The 20,384-nt window shown below is 45.1% G+C and overlaps 1 protein-coding gene and 1 long non-coding RNA gene across 2 annotated transcripts; one reads left to right on the forward strand and one right to left on the reverse strand.

Moving 5' to 3' along the window:
* The first annotated feature begins 2,783 nt into the window (after positions 1-2,783).
* LOC309514857 (uncharacterized protein) lies at positions 2,784-17,197 on the forward strand. The gene is made up of 6 exons (XM_082192269.1): positions 2,784-2,947; positions 10,127-10,625; positions 10,766-10,847; positions 11,105-11,187; positions 12,356-12,482; positions 13,026-17,197. The coding sequence occupies exons 2-6, from the start codon at positions 10,212-10,214 to the stop codon at positions 14,753-14,755; spliced, it is 2,436 nt and encodes an 811-aa protein (XP_082048395.1). The 5' UTR covers positions 2,784-2,947; positions 10,127-10,211; the 3' UTR covers positions 14,756-17,197.
* LOC309515154 lies at positions 5,512-6,948 on the reverse strand. The gene is made up of 2 exons (XR_014212329.1): positions 6,751-6,948; positions 5,512-6,306 (listed from the first exon to the last, which is right to left on the reverse strand). It is a non-coding gene; the product is annotated as an uncharacterized lncRNA (long non-coding RNA).
* Positions 17,198-20,384: the final 3,187 nt, after the last annotated feature.

Here is a 20,384-nt window from a genome sequence, read left to right on the forward strand (position 1 = left end):
CGGAAGCGCGCAAGGTTGCGCAACGGAGGAATTTCTGGGGCGAAGCTCGGACTTGCTCCGGGAAAGGAGTGCCTGCCTCGTCCCCTAAAACTAGGGGAGAGAGCTGGAGGCAGAAGGGGCCCCGCCTGTTGCCTCTTATGCGAAAACCCGGAGCAGGATCCGAGCTCTTCAGCTGCGCTTCCCAGCACATGGGATCCAGAAGCATCGCTGCCACCGTGAATGGCAAGAACATAAGAACCACCTGCGGGATCGGGCGCAGAAGAGCTCTTGGCTCATGTTCAGTTCTGAATGGCTCCTCCAGCTCCGCATCGTGTTCTCACAGTGGCCAGGCAGGATCCGAGCAACCAAACAACAGCTTTCCAACAGTTGCTAGTCAGAAATGTTATAAAAACATGAGGGGGCAGGCGCATAAGTACAGGGGCCTCATTTCCAAAAACCCTGCAAAGCACAAAGATGCTAAAGCCCGCTCGCCCGCCCATCCCCGCTTCTCCCTGTTGAATGGTTTCTTTAAATATAAGGTTCATTATTGTTTCACAAGATGTGTATTTCTTTAAAGGCCAGAGCAAATAACACAACCTAGTTTTACAGCTGCGAAGCAGAACAGCAGGTGTTGTTAAGTTGTGTTAATTAAGTTGTTGGGTATAGTATATAAAGAGCAGCATGTGGCTCTCTCGGCACCCTGGTGGATGGGTCACACTTATTGATATAATGTAATTTAGTGTAAAAGGAGTTTTTGTTTTTGTTATTAAACCAAGCGAAAGATACTGTTGCGTTTCTTGAATGTGTGGTCTCCCCATCACGCCTTCTGCAGCCCAACTAATCTGCAAAATAACCAACACCTCCCCACACACCTATTTTATGTATTTGCATTTCAAAACTGTAACTTCTTCTATTACTTTCAAAGATACAAACATTATTGGACTTCCCTTCCTCTCCTTCCATGGCTCATTTTATAATCCACTCCCTCCCACATCTTAGTTTTCCAATCCTTTGTCTTTTACTCTTTATCTCTTGTTCTTACTTACACTGCTGAAGTTACTAGCAACCTGCTAAGTTAATTGTTATAATTAATTGTTTATTATAGTTTTTCATGTAATATATATATATATATATATATTTGCTTTTTGCTATTATATATATATAATCCTGTCCTCCTTAAACCTTTATTTCATCTTGATTTCTTATTCTACTGGTCATTCCTGCAAATTCCACATATTTCAACATCTCAAGGTGCCGCTCCTCCAAGAGATCGGAAGGAACTTGGTCTTCTGCCAAGTTCTGTCTGTCCTTATTCAAGTTGCTGGCAAATCCTACAAAAGGAAATACCATATTTTCCCGTGTATAAGATTAGGTTTTTTCCCTAAAAAATAATGTCAAAAATTAGGGGGTGTCTTATACACAGATGCATCTTCCCTCCATTTTCTTAAATCTGAGTCCCCCAAAATAGGGGGCATCTTATACATGGGGCGTCTTATAGACGGGAAAATATGGTACTTTGTTCTAATATTGAGTCTTGCTAGGAACCAGGGCTGGACTGCACCACAGCACTTACCCTGGCTTTAACAAAAAAACAAAAAAAAAAAGGAATAATGAGAACAGGGGTTACACTCGTTCAACCTTGGCAAACATGTCCAGACAAGTACAATATACCGTATTTTTCGCTCTATAAGACGCACCAGACCATAAGACACACCTAGTTTTTGGAGGAGGAAAAAAAGGGGGGGGGGGAAATCTGAATCTCAGAAGCCAGAGCAGCAAGAGGGATTGCTGTGCAGCGAACCCTCTTCCTGTTTTGGCTTCTGGGATAGCTGTGCAGCCTGCATTCGCTCCATAAGATGCACACACATTTCCCCTTACTTTTTAGGAGGGAAAAAGTGAGTCTTATAGAGCAAAAAATACGGTAACTTCCTTTGCATGTCTGGACCCCTTGGCAAGTTTGGTGCTGGGATTAGGCTTTCCTTGGCCGACAATCAGCTCAGCAATTGCCACCTCTGGGCACTTCCTGGGGTAGGAGGTGTGTCTACATGTCCTCAGGCTTGGAGAGGTGGCAGGGGAATGAGTCATAGTGTTGAAATGGAGGGAGCTGGCGAAGGAGTTGATTTTATAGGATTGTTAAAGCTAGGTAACTTCCCTGAGCTGCCAAGTCGAAAGGATACATTTATGCATAATATTTGTAGCGTTTAACAAGTTGTGCCCCTCCCCTGTAATTTCCGTAACAAGAGGAACTCAGCATCAGAACAGATGCCCTGCAGAATGAGGCCACACTCTGCTCCTTGCTCATCCCCATGCATGATCTGAACAAGCCTCCCACGCATCCTCTCTGGGACCCCCTTCTCCCCTTTGCACCCCTAAGGGGAAAGAGAGAAGAGACTCCCCGGATCCCAGGAGGCGCCTCCTAGGCAGCGCTCGGCTTGCAGAGAGAGAGACAAAAGGCAATGAATTTTGCTCTGGAGGACCTGCCTCTCCCCCGCCTTTATTTCCCCTCCTCTCCTTTCTAGGAATCCACCGCGGCTCCTTTTAACCCTTGCAAAGCCGAGACACCAAGCTTCCCCCCCCCTTCTGCACTTTCTCTCTTGAAAGCAGGAGCCCCGTGCATTGCGCACACCCGGAGAGCATTCATTTGGGGGGGGGGCCCTCTTGGCTGGGAGCATTTCCCCCTGCGCTTCTTTTTGCTGGCCAAGGCAGGGAGCAGTTCAGATCTCAGACCAGAGCCCCCCCCCAAAAAAAAAACCTCCTTGGCAGAGGGAGGGAGGGAGGGATGAGCTCGGCTTTGCAAGGGTTAAAAGGCACGGATCTGCATTCCTAGAGAGGACAGGCAAGGCAGGAGGGGCAGGTCCTCCATTGCAACACCCCCTCTCCCCCCCCCCCCAATCGCTTCCTCCAAAGGGAGGCTGGTGGTTTTTGTCTGCGGAGCAAGCGCTGCCTCCGTGGCGCATTCTGCGGTTTGGTGAGTCTGGGGGAGAAGGGGCTGGAGGGTGGGTGTGCGGGGGGGGGCTGCTCAGCTAATGCATGTGGGGCCCCCCAAGTCTGGGAGCAGAGGGTCCTGCCCTAGCCCTCCATGAAAAGGCAGGGAGGGGACCTGTTTGCAGCAAGCCTGGCGCTCTAGTCTTCCTTAGGATCCCTAGGCTGCTGCTTGCAACTTTGCGCGCGCGCGGGGGGGTGTCTCTGCGTGCAGAGAAGACTGATCAGGATCCGCCACAGGGACGAGCAGAGGCTGCAGCCGGACGGGGCGTGAAATATGCGCAAAAGATCAAAGGAAAACCTGAGCTGTGCAATCCATCAAGAAGGCAGGCGGAGAGGTGGAGGGCCGCCTCTGGCCGAGCTATAATTCCCAGATTTCCCTGGAATGAAGCACAAATTCTTAGATCCCTTTTTTTTTTTTTTGGAGGGGCGGTTCTTAGCACACCCTCAGCATCCTTAACTGGGAGACCCTCTCCCACCAGCTCCCTCTGACTGGGCTATATTATTAATAATAATAATAATAATAATAATAATAATACCCCACCCATCTGGCTGGGCTTCCCCAGCCACTCTGGGTGGCTTCCAACAAAATATTAAAATACAGTAATCTGTCAAACATTGTTCCAGTTATAGATAGGTAGCCGTATTGGTCTGCCATAGTCAAAATAAAAAAATTCCTTCCAGTAGCACCTTAAAGACCAACTAAGTTAGTTCTTGGTATGAGCTTTCGTGTGCATGCACACTTCTTCAGATATGCACATATCAGATATTCAGATATTCAGATATGCATGCACACGAAAGCTCATACCAAGAACTAACTTAGTTGGTCTTTAAGGTGCTACTGGAAGGAATTTTTTTATTCTGTCAAACATTAAAAGCTTCTCTAAACAGGGCTGCCTTCAGATGTCTTCTAAAAGTCTGGTAGTAGTTGTTCTCTTGGACATCTGGTGGGAGGGCGTTCCACAGGGCGGGGGCCACTACCAAGAAGGCCTTCTGCCTGGTTCCCTATAATTCCCAGAGCTTCCTGGCAAAAAGATTGAATTTCTCAGACACTCTTAAGGGGCGTATCTCCTAGGAACTCCCAACACCCTTTACAAACTACAGTTCCCAGGATTCTTTGGACTCCTTAAAGGGGTCTCATCCTGCTTTGCAGATGCAGCGCAGAGGGGGGGGGCTGGCAGTGTGTGTTGTGCTTTTGTGTGTGTGTGTGTGTTTTTGGATAACTTTATTAGGTTTTATGAACAGGGATCATCGGAAGAATAAAGGATAAGGAAAAACAAAAGACTAAGTCTTCTCTGCATCACAAAAATAGCATAATAAATGGGCAGGAATATCTGCAACACATGGTTCATTATTATTGGGGTGTCTGAGTTCTCAGTTCATGAATTGGTTTAACCTAAAGCAGAAAAGGGGGAAACAGGACCGAGTTAACAGATAACATTGAGCATCTTATAGCCAAAGGCCTGGCCAGGAGCCCTTGGGGTTGCACTGAGGTCAAGTGTGAAAAATAGTCATTTTTCCTCCTATTGAAATTGAAATACTTTATTGTCACTTGTACAACTTGTATACAGTGAGATTACACAAGCACCCCCCCCCCAGCTCTCTTAGTCTTAATTCCCCTCCTTTACTGAAAGTCAGTTGCCGCGTTGTTATCTTTTCATTCAGCAGCCTAACAGCCCACGAATAGAAGCTGTTCTTCACCCTGTTGGCACGACTAATCCTGTTTCTATATCTTCTGCCCGAGGGCAGGAGATCAAGAAAGTGCCGGCCAGGGTGTGAATCATCTCTGAGAATTTTCCTCTCTCTCCTGAGGCAACGTTCTTCCGCTATTTCATCCAGCGGATTCACGGGACAGCCCATAATATCTTGTGCTGCATCCACCACCCTCTGTAGGCACTTCCTATCAGATGATGTCAAACCAGCGTCCCACACCGTGATGCAGTAGGAAAGGACACTTTCTATTGCAGACCGGTAGAAGGAGACCATCAAATGTTGATTGACATCGTTCTTCCGCAATACTCTGAGGAGATGGAGTCTCTGTTGGGCTTTCTTAACTACCTGGGTTGTACTGATTTTCCCAGTAAGGTCTTCACTGAGATAAACTCTGAGGAATTTAAAGGAAGAGACTCTCTCTCCACACAGCGGGGCTAGTTCTCCTCTCTTCCTCCCAAAGTCCAACACCATCTCCTTTGTCTTGCTGATATTAAGGTGCAAGTTGTTCCCTAGGCACCATGGAGATATTTTTTGGACCTCCCCTCTAGACACTGATTCGTCTCCACCTGTTATTAAACCCATTATAGTGGTGTCATCTGCAAACTTAATAATTGCAGCAGATGGGTTAGATGATACACAATTGTATGTAATACAATGAATACAGGTAGGGACTTAGCACACATCCCTATGTTACCAATGAATCAGTATCAAGTAATTGGTCTGTTGATGAACATGGGTTCAAAGTGGAGATAGTGGTTTATGTTTAAATTCAAATTTAGATCAACCAGGTGCAGCCCAATCCTGAAGGGGTGGGGATATTCCTGGGGTGGTTCCCCCCCTTTTCATGATGCTGTGTGTGTAGCTTAGTGTGTAGCCAAAACCTGGAAGTGGGGTTATGGCGGTAGAAAAGGAGGCAGTTCTTCAGATTCTTGGGGACCTAAGTGAACCCCTGGTGTGAGCACCTCAAATTGGGCCCCGAAATGAACGGAACACCAAAAACAGGAATGAGATGTGTTTTCAAGGGTTGTTGAGGAGATTCAGTGAGGAGGGGCAGATCCATGGAGGCCACCTTGAGTGCTCTGGAGGAAAAAGATTTTTTTTTTGGGGGGGGGGATGTCGTTAATAAAGAGAGGGAACCCAGCCGATAATGTGGTTGCTCCATTTTGGACCAGGTTGTGAGTTGTTGTAGCAGAACCCACCGCTAGCCACCAATAACTCAGCAGACACCCCGCTAACTGCTCCCCATTATATATAGCAGACCCATCGCTTGGCAGGCCAATTACAGGAATTTCTGCAATTTCCCACAGGCTCCCTTGTGAGGATCTTATGTGAGGGGAAACTTAGTGATTTAGAGTCTTAGGAAAGAGCCGAACGAAGAACAGTTTTATTTACAAAAGAAGAGGTCCATGAAACAAATTTGGGGTCAGGAGGTGCATTCTTTCAAATAAAAGTTAGCTTCTTACTTAAACTAAATATAAAGATGTCACTGTAGTACATGCACAGCTTTTCTTAAACTTCAATTGCTAAAAGCTCTCTTGTTGCACTTCAGTTAAATGTTCAGGTTTCTACCGTAGGAGGTAAAAGAATTAACTCGGTTTCTGTTCATTTACTTAGTTATGACCAGGGTTATAACTAAGTAAATGAACCAAAATGGTCAAAGGCCTGGAAACGATGCCTTATGAGGAACGGCTAAGGGAGCTGGGCATGTTTAGCCTGGAGAAGAGGAGGTTAAGGGGTGATATGATAGCCATGTTCAAATATATAAAAGGATGTCACATGGAGGAGGGAGAAAGGTTGTTTTCTGCTGCTCCAGAGAAGCGGACACGGAGCAATGGATCCAAACTACAAGAAAGAAGATTCCACCTAAACATTAGGAAGAACTTCCTGACAGTAAGAGCTGTTGGACAGTGGAATTTGCTGCCCAGGAGTGTGGTGGAGTCTCCTGCTTTGGAGGTCTTTAAGCAGAGGCTTGACAACCATATGTCAGGAGTGCTCTGATGGTGTTTCCTGCTTGGCAGGGGGTTGGACTCGATGGCCCTTGTGGTCTCTTCCAACTCTAGGATTCTAGGGCTACACTTAAATACTTTTAATGCAGCGCAGCTTCCTTCTCTGCCTCATACTTTGGTTCCTGAGCGAGGGGCATTTTTCGTCCGCCCTCCTCTCTCTTAACCACCCTGAGGGATTTCCCACAGACCCAGGGGATCCTCTCAGCCCTTGTTATTCATTGGGGGGGGGATCTCCTTTTCCTAGCAGATCTCTCCCCTCCTGACTGGAAGGAGAAGGATCTGGCAAGAAGAAGTGTGCATGCACACGAAAGCTCATACCAAGAACTAACTTAGTTGGTCTTTAAGGTGCTACTGGAAGGAATTTTTTTATTTTGACTATGGCAGACCAACACGGGCTACCTATCTGTAACTATAATTTTATTATTTATACCTGTCCCTTTGGGGGTCCCCACCCCATTACCATGTCTTTAGAGTGTTGCAGATTCCAAGTGCTAGAAAATGAGAGAGAAGCAGGAAAGAAGTTGTCCCCAAAGTGGGGGTGGGAGGGAGAGCAACTTTTGAGGATCCCAGGGTTAGGACCCCCACTCTAGATTAGTATCCAAATTACACTCCATAGTTGATCGACTCATATGTTGATCACCCTTCTGACTTTGCTCTTTGACTGAAAAGACAGAAAGGCAGGGACAACCAGGATGCTTCATCTCACAGAAATCCCTTTAGTTGCCGGCATATTTTGCTTGGTCACTTTCTTTCCAGGAGGGCTGGAGGATTATTTATTTATTTATTCAGATTTTTTTTAAAATGACAAACAATTATCAACCAACCAACATAAAAAGAGAATTTCGAAGGATCTCCTGAACTTCCCTCCTCCCCTTGGTGGGTCCTTATATTAATCTTTTCCTCCTGCATCTTGTCTATTACCGTATTTTTCGCCCTATAGGACGCACCGTCCCATAAGACGCACCTAGTTTTTTTGGGGGGAAATAAAGGGAAAAATTTATTTCCCCCCCAGGCGCGGGGCTGGGGCAGCCCGAGCTTCCCCCGACCCCAGCCCCCAAACAGGCAGCTCTCTGCAAGCCGTGGGAGCCCAGCGGGAACGTTCCCGCTGCTTGCGGAGAGATCCGCGAAGCCTGGACGCGCTGAGGTCAGCGCGCGCAGGTGTGCTGGTCCCGGGGGTAAGGTACCGTAAGTGTAGCAGAGTCCACACGAAGAGGGGCGAGGTCCGATGCAGAGAGCTGGGCGGGGAACAGGAACACTGGAACAGAAGGCTGAGCAGGTAACAGGAACGCCGGATGGTCGGGAACAGGAGTACTGGATAGTCAGGAACAGGAGGCCGAGCAGGGATCAAGAACACAGGAAGGTCCGTAGCCAACAACAACGTTGCTCCCGCAACCTGGGGCCGGCCTGACTGGGCTTTTATCCTCTTCCAAGGTCAGGGGCGGTCCCGACCCCCAGGAGCCCCGCCTCCTCTGGCCTTAAGGCGAGCACTCCTCCTGGGGGCAACCAGCTCCCTTCGTCTCTCTGCCCTAAGCCTCTGCAGATCAGGAGAGGCCGAAGGGTTCCTGGGCCCTGGAGGAGGCTCACCTGTGGCCACTGAGTCATCAAGCCCCTCTGGGGCCAGAAGGGCTTCACCTGGGGCCAGCTCCTGATGCACTGCCACAGGTGCAGGCTCCTCAGCATCTAGGCCTTGCCCCAGTTCAGCCGGCCCTGGAGGCGGGGACTCCTGTGCCGGCTGGGATTCCTCTGTTTCATCCTCCGAATCGGAATCCCAGGCCATCACAGCAGGCTTCGGGATGCCGGCAACTCTCCCCAAGCAGCGGGAACGTTCCCGCTGCTTGGGGAGAGATCCGCGAAGCCTGGACGCGCTGAGGTCAGCGTGCGCAGGCTTCGGGATGCCGGCAACTCTCCCCAAGCAGCGGGAATGTTCCCGCTGCTTGAGGAGAGGTCCGCGAAGCCTGGAGAGCGAGAGGGGTCGGTGCGCACCTACCGCTCTCGCTCTCCAGGCTTCAGCGAAAGCCTGCATTCGCCCCATAGGACGCACCCACATTTCCCCTTCATTTTTGGAGGGGAAAAAGTGCGTCTTATAGGGCGAAAAATACGGTAATCCAAATCTTTTAAATCTGTTATACCCAAAATTCAACATTAAACCAGAAGTGTTATTCTAATCCTACTAATAATTTTAGTTGTTTACAATGGTGTTTAAGGTAAATTATATATTTTCCCCATTCCATATAAATTTTTGGTCTTCCTGGTTTCTTATTCTTCCAGTCATTTTTGCCAATTGGGCATAGTCCATCAACTTAATCTTCCATTCTTCTCTGGTATGAAGAAGAAGACTCTGTCTTCTTTCCATCTCTGGGCTAATAACATCCGAGCAGCAGTGGTCACATACATAAATAGTCTTTTCTGATCTGTTGGAATTTCAGCACCTAGAATTCCTAAAAGAAAAGCTTCAAGTTTTCTAGAAAAGGTTATTTTAAACATTTCCCCCCCAGTTCATTATACATCATCTCCCAGAATTCTTTTACTACTTTACATGTGCCTTCTTTTTCCTTTCTTTTCCTGCATGTATTTGACCTTATTTTGTACATTTTAGCTAGTTTATTAGGAGTTAAATAACAAAGATATATCACGTTCATAAAATTTTCTTTCAATGTATAACATGCTTCAGAGTCCCTCGCCCAGTGTATCATAACTGATTTAACCTGTTCATCTTTTGTATGCTATTCTAATATTAATATTTTAATATTAATTTATACATTTTTGAAAGCAATTTAGTCTTGTTTTCTAACAGCTCTTTTTCAAATTTAGAGATTTTATTAAGAAAACCTTATTTTAATCCATCTTAAATATATCATTTAGCTCATGGTATTGTAACTGATCAGTTAATTCTTCTCTTATACTCTCAAACCTCTTAAATCTTAGTTGATGTCCTACTTCCATTAACAGTTCCTTGTAAGTTGTCCAGTTATTTCTCATACTGAATTTTTTCAAAGATATCGCTTCCTGTGGGGAAAGCCACCATGGTGTTTTTTGCTCTAACAGATTTTTATATTTTCTCTATACTTCATAAACCGATTTTCTTACTACATGATTTAGGAAAGCTGTATGTACTTTAACATTCCTGTACCACAAAAATGCATGCCAACCTTATCTATTGTCATGAACTTCAAGATCTAAAATGAGTTTTTAAATAATATACATTCCCCTAGCCATCATAAACAGGATGCTTCATAATATAATCTTAAATCCGGCAGGGAGAATCCACTTCTATCTTTAGAATCTATCAAAGGAGGGCTTCCTTTGTTAAAGAAAGCTCAGACTCTGGGCTGTGGTGGAATCCAGCCCTGGTTTCTAGTAAGACTCATCCATGCTTGCTCAGGAAAACCTTTTCTTCTCCTGACCGTATATTAGTCTTATAACAAAACAATGTATTTGCTTTGTAGGATTTGCTAGCGCCACTCATTAGGACAAACAGAACTGGGAAGAAGACCAATCTTCCGATCTCTTGGAGGCTTCCTGAGAGCCCAGATGGATGAGCTAGACTCAGCTGGCCCTGAAGTGGGAAGAGGCCACGCCATCGAATCTGAGAGCAGTGGGGGATTATGGGAAATCTCCGTTCAAAAGATCCTGGGTGAGGAGGACACCCTCCACTCAGATGTGCAGAGCCAGCGGTTCAGGCAGTTCTGCTACCAGGAGGCCGAAGGTCCCCGAGAGATTTGCAGCCGACTCTACCGCCTTTTCCATCAGTGGCTGAAGCCAGAAAGGCACACAAAAGCTCAGATGCTGGACCTGGTGATCTTGGAGCAGTTCCTGGCTGTCCTTCCACCGGAGATGGAGAGCTGGGTGAGGGAATGTGGAGCAGAGACCAGTTCCCAGGCGGTGGCCCTGGCCGAAGGATTCCTCCTGAGTCAGGCAGAGGAGAGGAAGCAGGCAGAGCAGCAGGTGAGAGAAACTTTCCTCAGGATACCCTCAAGGGGCTCTGAATGATATGGGAGATCCTTTTTTTTTTTTTTTTTGTCTCTGCCACTCCTTTTCTAATCTTTCCCCTCAATCTGTGTTTTGAATCCGTGTTGCTATATCAGAGAACGGTGATCTTTGTAGAAATTGACCCTGATTCCTCTGAAGCAGAGAGGACTGCATTGGACACCAGAGAGACACCCCTGGGTAAGATGGAGTTTTTTCTCCGTTTGGTCACATTCTTTGCAATCTGTGGATTCTTTTCATGTTTTTGAGGATACTTGGGGTCAAGAGCCTAAAGGAGGGGATATGTATTTTTGCACAACTAAAATACGAAATGGGTACCAACATCAAAATGCACTCAGCTGGTGGCATTTTTGAAGGCCCATCTGTAGTTAGAGATGTGCTGCTTCACCTCTGAGAGCACACACCCGTGGCTTCCTACTTACCTTTATCTCTCTCAGGTGACAGAAGAATGCTGGCAAGATCTGCTTATCCATCTTTTCATGGTGGCAAAGGAGTAGCAGCCGCTGTGGAACCAGATCAGGTAGGAAGAAGGAGCATTGTGGGGAAAGAGACTGAGGGGCAGGGCAGCCAGAGTGCCTCTGGGCCAGGATAAACCTCTCTCCACTTGGCTTCTGCCAGAGTTGCCATTAACAAAGGCTGAACATGCCATTCAAGGTGGTTTATGTGCTGAGAATAATGAACAGCTGCCTCACCTTAATTTGCCTTCTGAGTGCTTGTAGAAGCATTTACCACTGGTTGCAATTTTATTTATATATTGATTGTTGAATGTGAAACCTTACAAAACAGTTGCCAGGAGTCACCTAAGCAGCCTCATCAGTTGCACAATGGGGCTTCCCCCCCCTCTCCTCCTGCTCTCTGCGCCCCCATGCGCCCCTTGAAGCTTTAATGCATCAGGAGGGTCCCCACCACAGAACTGCACATAGGGAGAGAAGAGAGAGAAATGCTTGCAGAGACAAAATGTTTTGTAGAACACAGTGTGACGTTCCATCCATTTAGAATCATAGAATCATAGAATCATAGAGTTGGAAGAGACCACAAGGGCCATCGAGTCCAACCCCCTGCCAAGCAGGAAACACCATCAGAGCACTCCTGACATATGGTTGTCAAGCCTCTGCTTAAAGACCTCCAAAGTAGGAGACTCCACCACACTCCTGGGCAGCAAATTCCACTGTCGAACAGCTCTTACTGTCAGGAAGTTCTTCCTAATGTTTAGGTGGAATCTTCTTTCTTGTAGTTTGGATCCATTGCTCCGTGTCCGCTTCTCCAGAGCAGCAGAAAACAACCTTTCTCCTTCCTCTATGTGACATCCTTTTATATATTTGAACATGGCTATCATATCACCCCTTAACCTCCTCTTCTCCAGGCTAAACATGCCCAGCTCCCTTAGCCATTCCTCATAAGGCATCGTTTCCAGGCCTTTGACCATTTTGGTTGCCCTCCTCTGGACACGTTCCAGTCCTCCTCTGGACACGTTTCCATTTAAAAATAGATTAATAGCCATCATTAAAATACAAAGTAATAGAATTACATTAAGACATTAAAAGAAGCATCCATAACTAAAACATGCAGCAAAAATAAATAAAAATCCATTAAAACAACACAGCGATGAACAGGCAGAAAAGAAGAAAGACATTTGTAGTGGATAATTGTTATGCTATCTTAGAAGATAAACTTTCTTTTTCTTTTAGGGCCCAGTGTGCTTTGAGGATGTAGCTGTTCATTTCACAGACGATGAATGGGCATTGCTGCATCCTGACGAGAGAGCTCTGCATGAGGAAGTCATGGGGGAGAATCGTGAGATCATGGACTCGCTTGGTAAGGCTCCCTGTTGCATCACAATATCTGTTTTGAAAATCAATACATACCTCTATGTGATGAACCTCCTATATTTTGATGGGGCTCAATAGTGCACCAACAGCATCTGGGACAGCTCACCTTGAATGCACAGCTATCTACTGTTTAGTCTGCAAATCTTATTCTCCTTATGCCTTTTTAAACAATAATCAGGTTGGCCTTAAATGCCTGACCCTTTTTATAGGCTTCAGAATTATTAGGGAAGTCGAAGTAGCTCCCTGGCAGGTTTTTTTTGTTTTTGCTTGTGTCGGCTTCTGGTTGATCAAAGATTCCATGATGTAGCCAAACAAAATCCATCCTAGAAAAGAACCAGGGTATTTGAATCTCAGGTTCCCATAAATATCCCTGTTAGTGCCAGTAAACTAAGGCAGTGAACCCTGTAGTAAGACCTCACATATAACTTCCTTCTGTACTTAATCTATCACATGTGTTTATGAGCAATGTTCAATAATTTGGGGCTCCATCTCTTGCCGAGGCTCCAATCCATTTCTCTCTTTGTTACAGGTAATGATGATTTGGAAATTAAGAACAAGGGAGACCACGACATCATCCATACAGTGGAAAAGACATATCAATATTCAGAGTTTGGACAAAGCTACAGTCAGAGTTCCCATTCCACTTCCCATCAAATAAATTCCCATCAAATAAATCCCATTTGGAAGAAACTGTATCAGTGCTTGGAATGTGGAAAGAATTTCACTTGGAAGAAAAGTCTCACATCTCATCAAAGAATTCATACAGGGGAGAAACTATATTACTGCTTGGAATGTGGAAAGACCTTCAGTGAGAGGGGCAAGCTCACAGCGCATCAAAGAATTCATACAACAGAGAAACCATATCAGTGTTTGGAATGTGGAAAAAGCTTTAGTGAGAGGGCCAATCTCACTTCCCATCAAAGAATTCATACAGGGGAGAGACCATATCAGTGTTTGGAATGTGGGAAGAGCTTCAGTCAGAGCACTCATCTCACTTGCCATCAAAGAATCCACACTGGGGAGAAGCCCTATCAGTGCTTGGAATGTGGAAAAAGCTTCACCTGGAAAAAAAGTCTCACTTCCCATCAAAGTATTCATACAGGGGAGAAGCCATATCCGTGCTTGGAATGTGGAAAAAGCTTCAGTGAGATGGGCAAGCTCACGGCCCACCGAAGAATTCACAATGGGGAAAAAGCATATCAGTGCTTGGAATGTGGAAAGAGCTTCAATAAAAGTGCCAATCTCACATCCCATCAAAGAATTCATACAGGGGAGAAACCATATCAGTGCTTGGACTGTGGAAAGAGGTTCAGTCAGAGTGCCAATCTCACAACCCATGAAAGAATTCATACAGGGGAAAAACCCTACAAGTGCTTGGAATGTGGAAAAAACTTCAGAGAGAGGGGCAATCTCACGTCCCATCAAAGAATTCACAGTGGGGAGAAACCATATCAGTGCTTGGAGTGTGGAAAGAGTTTCAGTAAGAGTGCCTATCTCACGTCCCATCAAAGAATTCATACAGGGGAGAAACCCTACCAGTGCCTGGAATGTGGAAAGTGCTTCACCTGGAAAGAAAGTCTCACTTCCCATGAAATGATCCATACAGGGGAGAAACCCTATCAGTGTTTGGAATGTGGAAAGAGCTTCAATAAGAGCACCTATCTCACATCCCATCAAATAATTCATACGGGGGAGAAGCCATATCAGTGCTTGGAATGTGGAAAGACCTTCAGTCGGAGCACCAATCTCACGGCTCATCAAAGAATTCATACAGGGGAGAAACCATATCACTGCATGGAATGTGGAAAGAGCTTTACCTGGAAAGAAAGTCTCATTTCCCATCAAATAATTCATAAAGGCGAGAAACCATTTCAGTGTATGGAATGTGGAAAGAGTTTCAGTGAGAGTGCCCATCTCACCGCCCATCAAATAACTCATACAAGGGAGAAACCCTATCAGTGCATGGAATGTGGAAAGAGCTTCTGTAAGAGGGCCAATCTTACTTCCCATCAGAGAATCCACACTGGGGAGAAACCCTATCAGTGCTTGGAATGTGGAAAGAGGTTTAATACAAGCACAAACTTCCGTCGACATCAAAGTATTCACCGTGGGGAGAAACCATATCAATGCTTGGAATGTGGAAAGAGCTTCAGCCAGAGCACCCATCTCACTTCCCATCATAGAACTCACAGAAGAGAGGAACAATATCATTTCTCGTTGAAAGAGCTTCAGTCAGAACATCAGTCTCATGACCAATAAAATAATTCATACAGGGGAGAAACCATATCAATGCTTCTAATGTGCTAAGAACTTCAGTCAGAGAATCCATCATACTTCCCATGAAAGATCTTCCAGAGGAGAGAATCATAAAATTGTAGCGATCGATCGACCCTGAGGTTCATTTACCCCAATCCCCTCAAGGCTGGAATCTCAGCTAAAGTATCTCAGACAGATGGCCACGCAATCCTGTGGGAATTCCCTTCCATTGTTGAATAGCTATTATGGTATTGTCTAAGTTCTTGTCTGATGTTTAGTTGGAATCTCCTTTATTGTTACTTTAATCCATGTCTTCAGGTCCTGCTCCTGGAGCAAGAGAACACAAGTTTTCTCCATCTTTCATGGGACAGCCCTTTTGATCTTAGAAGATGGCTATCGTATCTCTCTCGGGCTCCATTTGTATGTAAAGTTGTATGCACCTGTATCAAAGTAATTCATAATTTTAAGTATAGTATAATAGTAGATTTAAGGTACTGTTAGCTAGGGAGGTGGGGCAGAGTGAGTTTGGAATGCTGGGGTGAGAGGTGATTGGCCGAGTTTCAAAGGAGCTTTGAATAAATACAGTATCCAAAAAGTAGTCATAAACAATGAATGAAACATTAAAAATATACAATCAAGCTCAACAGTTTCCACAACAATTGCAACAAGGTCTAAAATAAGTATACAAGAGGGAAATAAGTAACAGAAACAGCCTCCCCACCCCAAAATCCCTACGCCCCAGAGCCTGTTCAGCAGGCTCAGCCTTTGCAGCTGGAGTCAGTCCATCAGTCAGGGCCCTCCCAGGCCAGGTGAAAAAAGGCCTGTAAGGCTGAGAGCAAGTCTTCTGGAGATGGCCAAGATGGTCTCTGGCCTCATCAGTAGAGACGGTTGGAGGGTGGAGTGGAGGGTGAGAGTGGTTGTTGTTGTGAAGCAGCCTTGGTTAAATTAGGAATAGAGGAACAGCATTATAATACCTGTTGTTACAGTTGTGACAAAAATGGAAATGGGGACATTTGAAAGCATGCATTTATGTACACAAATTTTCATTGAAACCTTTGTTTATTTTTTCAAAAGTCAGTTGCATTCTACCACACACCTCCTCCTTCGCTACATTAGGGCTGAAGTGTTCTGGTAAGAGTGGCAGAGGAGAAAGGGCAGGTCTTTGGTGAAAGACCCAGCTCACAGCTGTGCACCTTTTACCAATGTTGATTTCAAGGCTTTATTTTAGCGTTTCTTGTCATGGGCCCAGTCCTGTGGAACTTCCTGCCACTAGAGATTCAGTAGGTTCCCACTGTGCCAACTTTTAACTGCCTGCTATTTTTGCTTCTATTCCATTAAGAGTACGTACACCCCTTCAGGGGTCTATTGATGCTTGTTTTTAAATTTTATTTTTCCTGTTAACTTGTTTTTAATTAACTTGCTTTTAATTTTATTTTTTATGATATTAATTGGTTTTATGTTCTTATATTGCTCTAAACTGCTGTAGTATATTTTGATGATACAGCTGTCTATAAATACTTAAATGAACAATCCTGTAAGGGAGTTTAGGCTGAGAGACAGTGACTGGCTGGCCCTGAGCTTGGTAGCTGAGCAATACTCTCTCTTACCTCCCAGTCCTCTTAATATGACCTGTAATCCCATCATCTTTAAAATAAATGAATAAATAGAAATGATGGCTTTTGCTGCAAAGTGGACAGTTAGTTGCAAGGGTAACTTTTTGCATTGTCCACCGTCACATATGAAAACCAGACGAGAATACAGTCATCCAAACAATGAAATCAAAATAAAGTCTTTCAGAAGTTCGTGAAAAGATGGCGCCTTGCCCCAAAGACACTGTCCATGATGTCGGGTTCCTCAGCTTCCAGAGAGGAATCTGGCACAGTCCATGTGCTCCTGGACTAGGGCACCCACCTTCTAACCTGGAATTAAACAACTGGTCACAGAAATCATATCACACCCTTTAACCTGCTTAACTATTGGCTGTCCTCTTCCTTAGGTCAAGAAATCTGAAGCTGCAGAACCTTGGGACTTTGTACACACCTTTCATTTAAAGCACATTTCCCCCGGCACACACAACCCACACCTGAATTTATTTTGAATTGTTGGGGTTTTTTTTAAAAAATGTTCCTTTAGTGCATTGTGACTTTTGGGGGTTTCTACATAGATGGATAGACTAGAGATACTTCGGTGTCAAAGCAGAATATCTTAAGATTCAATGTTACAGTAGAAATGTTCCATTTCATATACGGTAAAGTATCATAAAAGTTGTTTGCCTAGTGAATTCATGGAAGGGGGATCATTTGTACTATTCTATGAATCTGTTTGCATGGGTTTAATGTTGTTTGGAGACAATAACTCTCAGTAATTTCATATTATCTAGGTGTTTGTCATGTGTTCAGCACACGTAATTGCAGATGAGACTAAATAAAATGCTTCCTAGGAAAATCCCTTGGACTGCTGCTGTAGTGTTTCAAATGTGGCTTCACTTACATATATCGTATTTATTGCAGAAAAATTACACCATAGTTGGCTCATTAATCTGAACCCTGATGAACCCTGCTGCTTTCTCCCAATTTCTTAGGTAGAAATAACTGATAATGAAAAGGAAGAGGCACACCCTTTCCCCCAAACGTTTAGAATCTAGTGAGCATCATGGAGAATTTCAGCACTTAGTCATGCGCCTGCAAGCTTGGCCGTCTATAAAAAGTGCAAATGTGTAAGTAGATGTTCACATACTGCCATGAATTAAAACTTAATCCTCCTTTTAAATATAAAAGGTATGCATTACAGTGCTAAAGTGGCTCAAGAAAGTAATTGCTGTGGCAGCTGACATCTTGGAGAGCACAATGCCACTACGCTAACTAACCTGGAAAGTTGTTGTGTTATCTCTGTAGGGATAAGCCTGGAGTCGAACATTGTGCATGCCAAGCAGAGGCTCTACTGCTGAGCTATGGCGATTCCCCATATTTGGTGCTGCCACCTGATTAAAGAAATCTTGGGCAAGGCATCATTTGTCTCTTCAGTGATATGTTCTATGTTGCAAACTGCCCTTTGGTCTCTTGATGAATGGCGGTATCTCAAGGGCAGTGGGTCTGGAGGTCCTGGGCTGCCCAGATGACAAGACCCCCCCCCCCGGCCTCGCTGGTGTGGTCCAAATCAGAACAATATGTTTGGCACCTGCTTGACTGCTGGAAGGAGACATACAAGACACCGTAGGGACTCCAGATTTGTACAGCGTTTACTCCTTAGCCTTTTCTTCTCCCAAAGGTATCCCACAAGGCTACAGATTGTTCCTCGGGATTCACTCCCCAAGCTTTTCTCTCAAATGAGTACAGCTGCAAGGTAGCCGAGGTTTAGGATCAGAGTTTTCCTTCTAGATGGACTACCTTCCCAGGTTGAAAAGCCCCACCTGCTCATTTCCTTGTACCGCATGTGCAGAAACCACCTTCTTGACTGTTGGGCATGCTATTGCTCTTGACTGCTCAATCCGGCCAAGCCTGTCTTCACATGCGGAAGATAGGTAAGTCCCTAAGTCATCAAGGGTTTCAGACCCATCAGCTACCCTCACCTGGTTTAGCAGACCAAAGCCATTACCCAAGATGTGGCCGCATTTGCATACCTACAGCTTCTAGGAGCCACAAACGGTGCCGGGTGTGGACCAATGGTGGATGAATAATAACAATAAAAGTCAATTCAATTAGCAATTAAGCATTTCTGAAAGGGGAAGTGGCATAGGTGTGCATGTTTCCTTTTAGATAATGCATAAAAACAAAGTATTGGTCATTATCAGAGTATGATTTATTGCTTTTGAAGTGAGATTAGCAGCTACCAAGTGCAGTTATTTCTACAGGGATGTAACACAGTGGCGGGGGTCTGCCTCAGTGGGCAGTTGTGCCACTGCACTGTGCACTCACTGCAGCTTCTGGGACAAGCTCAAGGGCAGCCCCACACAGAGCACAAGTCACCAGGCTTTTGAGTTTAGACCACCAAGGGAAACCCTTGGTGTGTATTATCACCAGTTTTAAAAGCCAAGAGTGTGTTTGCATCTTGGAACAAAATTATACTAGAAAAAACAAACTGCCTCATAATATGTTATCGTCATACTGAGCTGCTAAAGATTTTGTGATCCGTTGTGTTCTAGATGCTGCCTTCATGTTCACTGAGCTCAGTGTCAAAACAGTGAGAGTATTCATAATTAACCGCCCCAACTGCAGGTCACAAAGGGATGTGTGTGATGCTTCTTTAAATCCCTAAATCTTCTTGCAGAAGCAAAGATTGCAACAAAAAACCTTGTGCCGACATGACCCTTGACTGTTACAACGTGCCCAGACCAGGCTCTCTGTGGCATTTGAAATACTTAACTCTGAGTTAATAATAATAATAATAATAATAATAATAATAATAATAATAATAATTTTTTATTTATACCCCGCCCTCCCCAGCCAAGGCCGGGCTCAGAGCGGCTTACAAGCAATAATAAAAGCAAGATGAGTGATTACAACTTAAAAACAAAAATAAAATACAACATTAAAATAATGGAACATTAAAATATTAAAATGAAGCCTCATTGCAGGAGAAGGAAAACAAAAAAAAAGAAAAGGGGGGGGAGGGAATCAAATTGGCTCCAATCCAAAGGCCAGGCGGAACAACTCTGTCTTACAGGCCCTGTGGAAAGAAATCAGATCCTGCAGGGCCCTGGTCTCATGAGACAGAGCGTTCCACCAAGTTGGGGCCAGTGCTGAAAAGGCCCTGGCTCTGGTTGAAGCCAATCTAACTTCCTTAGGGCCTGGGACCACTAGGGTGTTGTTATTTATGGACCTTGAGGCTCTCCGTGGGACATACCAGGCGAGGCGGTCTCGTAGGTACGAGGGTCCTAGGCCGTGAAGGGCTTTAAAGGTCAAAAGCAGCACCTTAAATCTGACCCTGTACTCCACCGGGAGCCAGTGCAGCTTGAAAAGCACTGGATGAATATGCTCCCATGGCAGAGACCCCGTGTCAAGGGACAAATTGATAATTTCAACCAGGGGGGTCTGCACAACATCTGGACACTCCCTAATCAGCCAAGACGGGCACGGATCAAGGAGGCAGGTGGTGGGCCTACCAACTTGGAGGAATCTATCCACATCAGTAGGGAGTATCTGGCAGGCTTGTTACAAAAAGTTGTCTCATGCTGCTTGATCTTCTGATGTTTGTTATTATTGGTCTCCAAGGCTATCTTGGGAGAAATCCCAAGGCTGGAGAAATAAATCACCACAAATTTGATAACGGAAAGATTAAGAAGGTCCACCTCCTAAGCAACATCCTGGACTCTTGGCCTTGGCTCCAGGCACCAAGAAAGAGCCAGAAAAAAACATGCTTCAAAGAACTCTCAGGTGTAACTGTCAATTGGGTCCTGTTAGGCCTGAGGAACCATCAACTTCAGCAATGTTCACCAAACAGCAAAGAGGCCCTGGTGGATCAAAGGACAACCCTCTGGGAGACTTTGTGCAAGGTGCCTGGAACTTTTGATGAACCACAGTGACCATCCTAGAGTTGTAGCTCCATCCTAGGAGACCTGTTTTGTATACAGAAGGTCCTCCAACCCCCAACATCTCCAGGTAGGGCTGGGAATGTCTCATCTTTGAAACCTTGG

The sequence above is a fragment of the Podarcis vaucheri genome, assembly GCF_965113315.1.
Source record: "Podarcis vaucheri genome assembly, chromosome: 12".
Lineage (NCBI taxonomy): Eukaryota > Metazoa > Chordata > Lepidosauria > Squamata > Lacertidae > Podarcis > Podarcis vaucheri.

Coding starts and splice junctions, on each gene's coding strand:
- LOC309514857 (XM_082192269.1), top strand. CDS start 10,212: ATGGATGAGCTAGACTCAGCTGGCCCTGAAGTGGGAAGAGGCCACGCC. Junction 10,848..11,104: donor CACCAGAGAGACACCCCTGG/GTAAGATGGAGT, acceptor TATCTCTCTCAG/GTGACAGAAGAATGCTGGCA. Junction 11,188..12,355: donor CCGCTGTGGAACCAGATCAG/GTAGGAAGAAGG, acceptor TTTTTCTTTTAG/GGCCCAGTGTGCTTTGAGGA.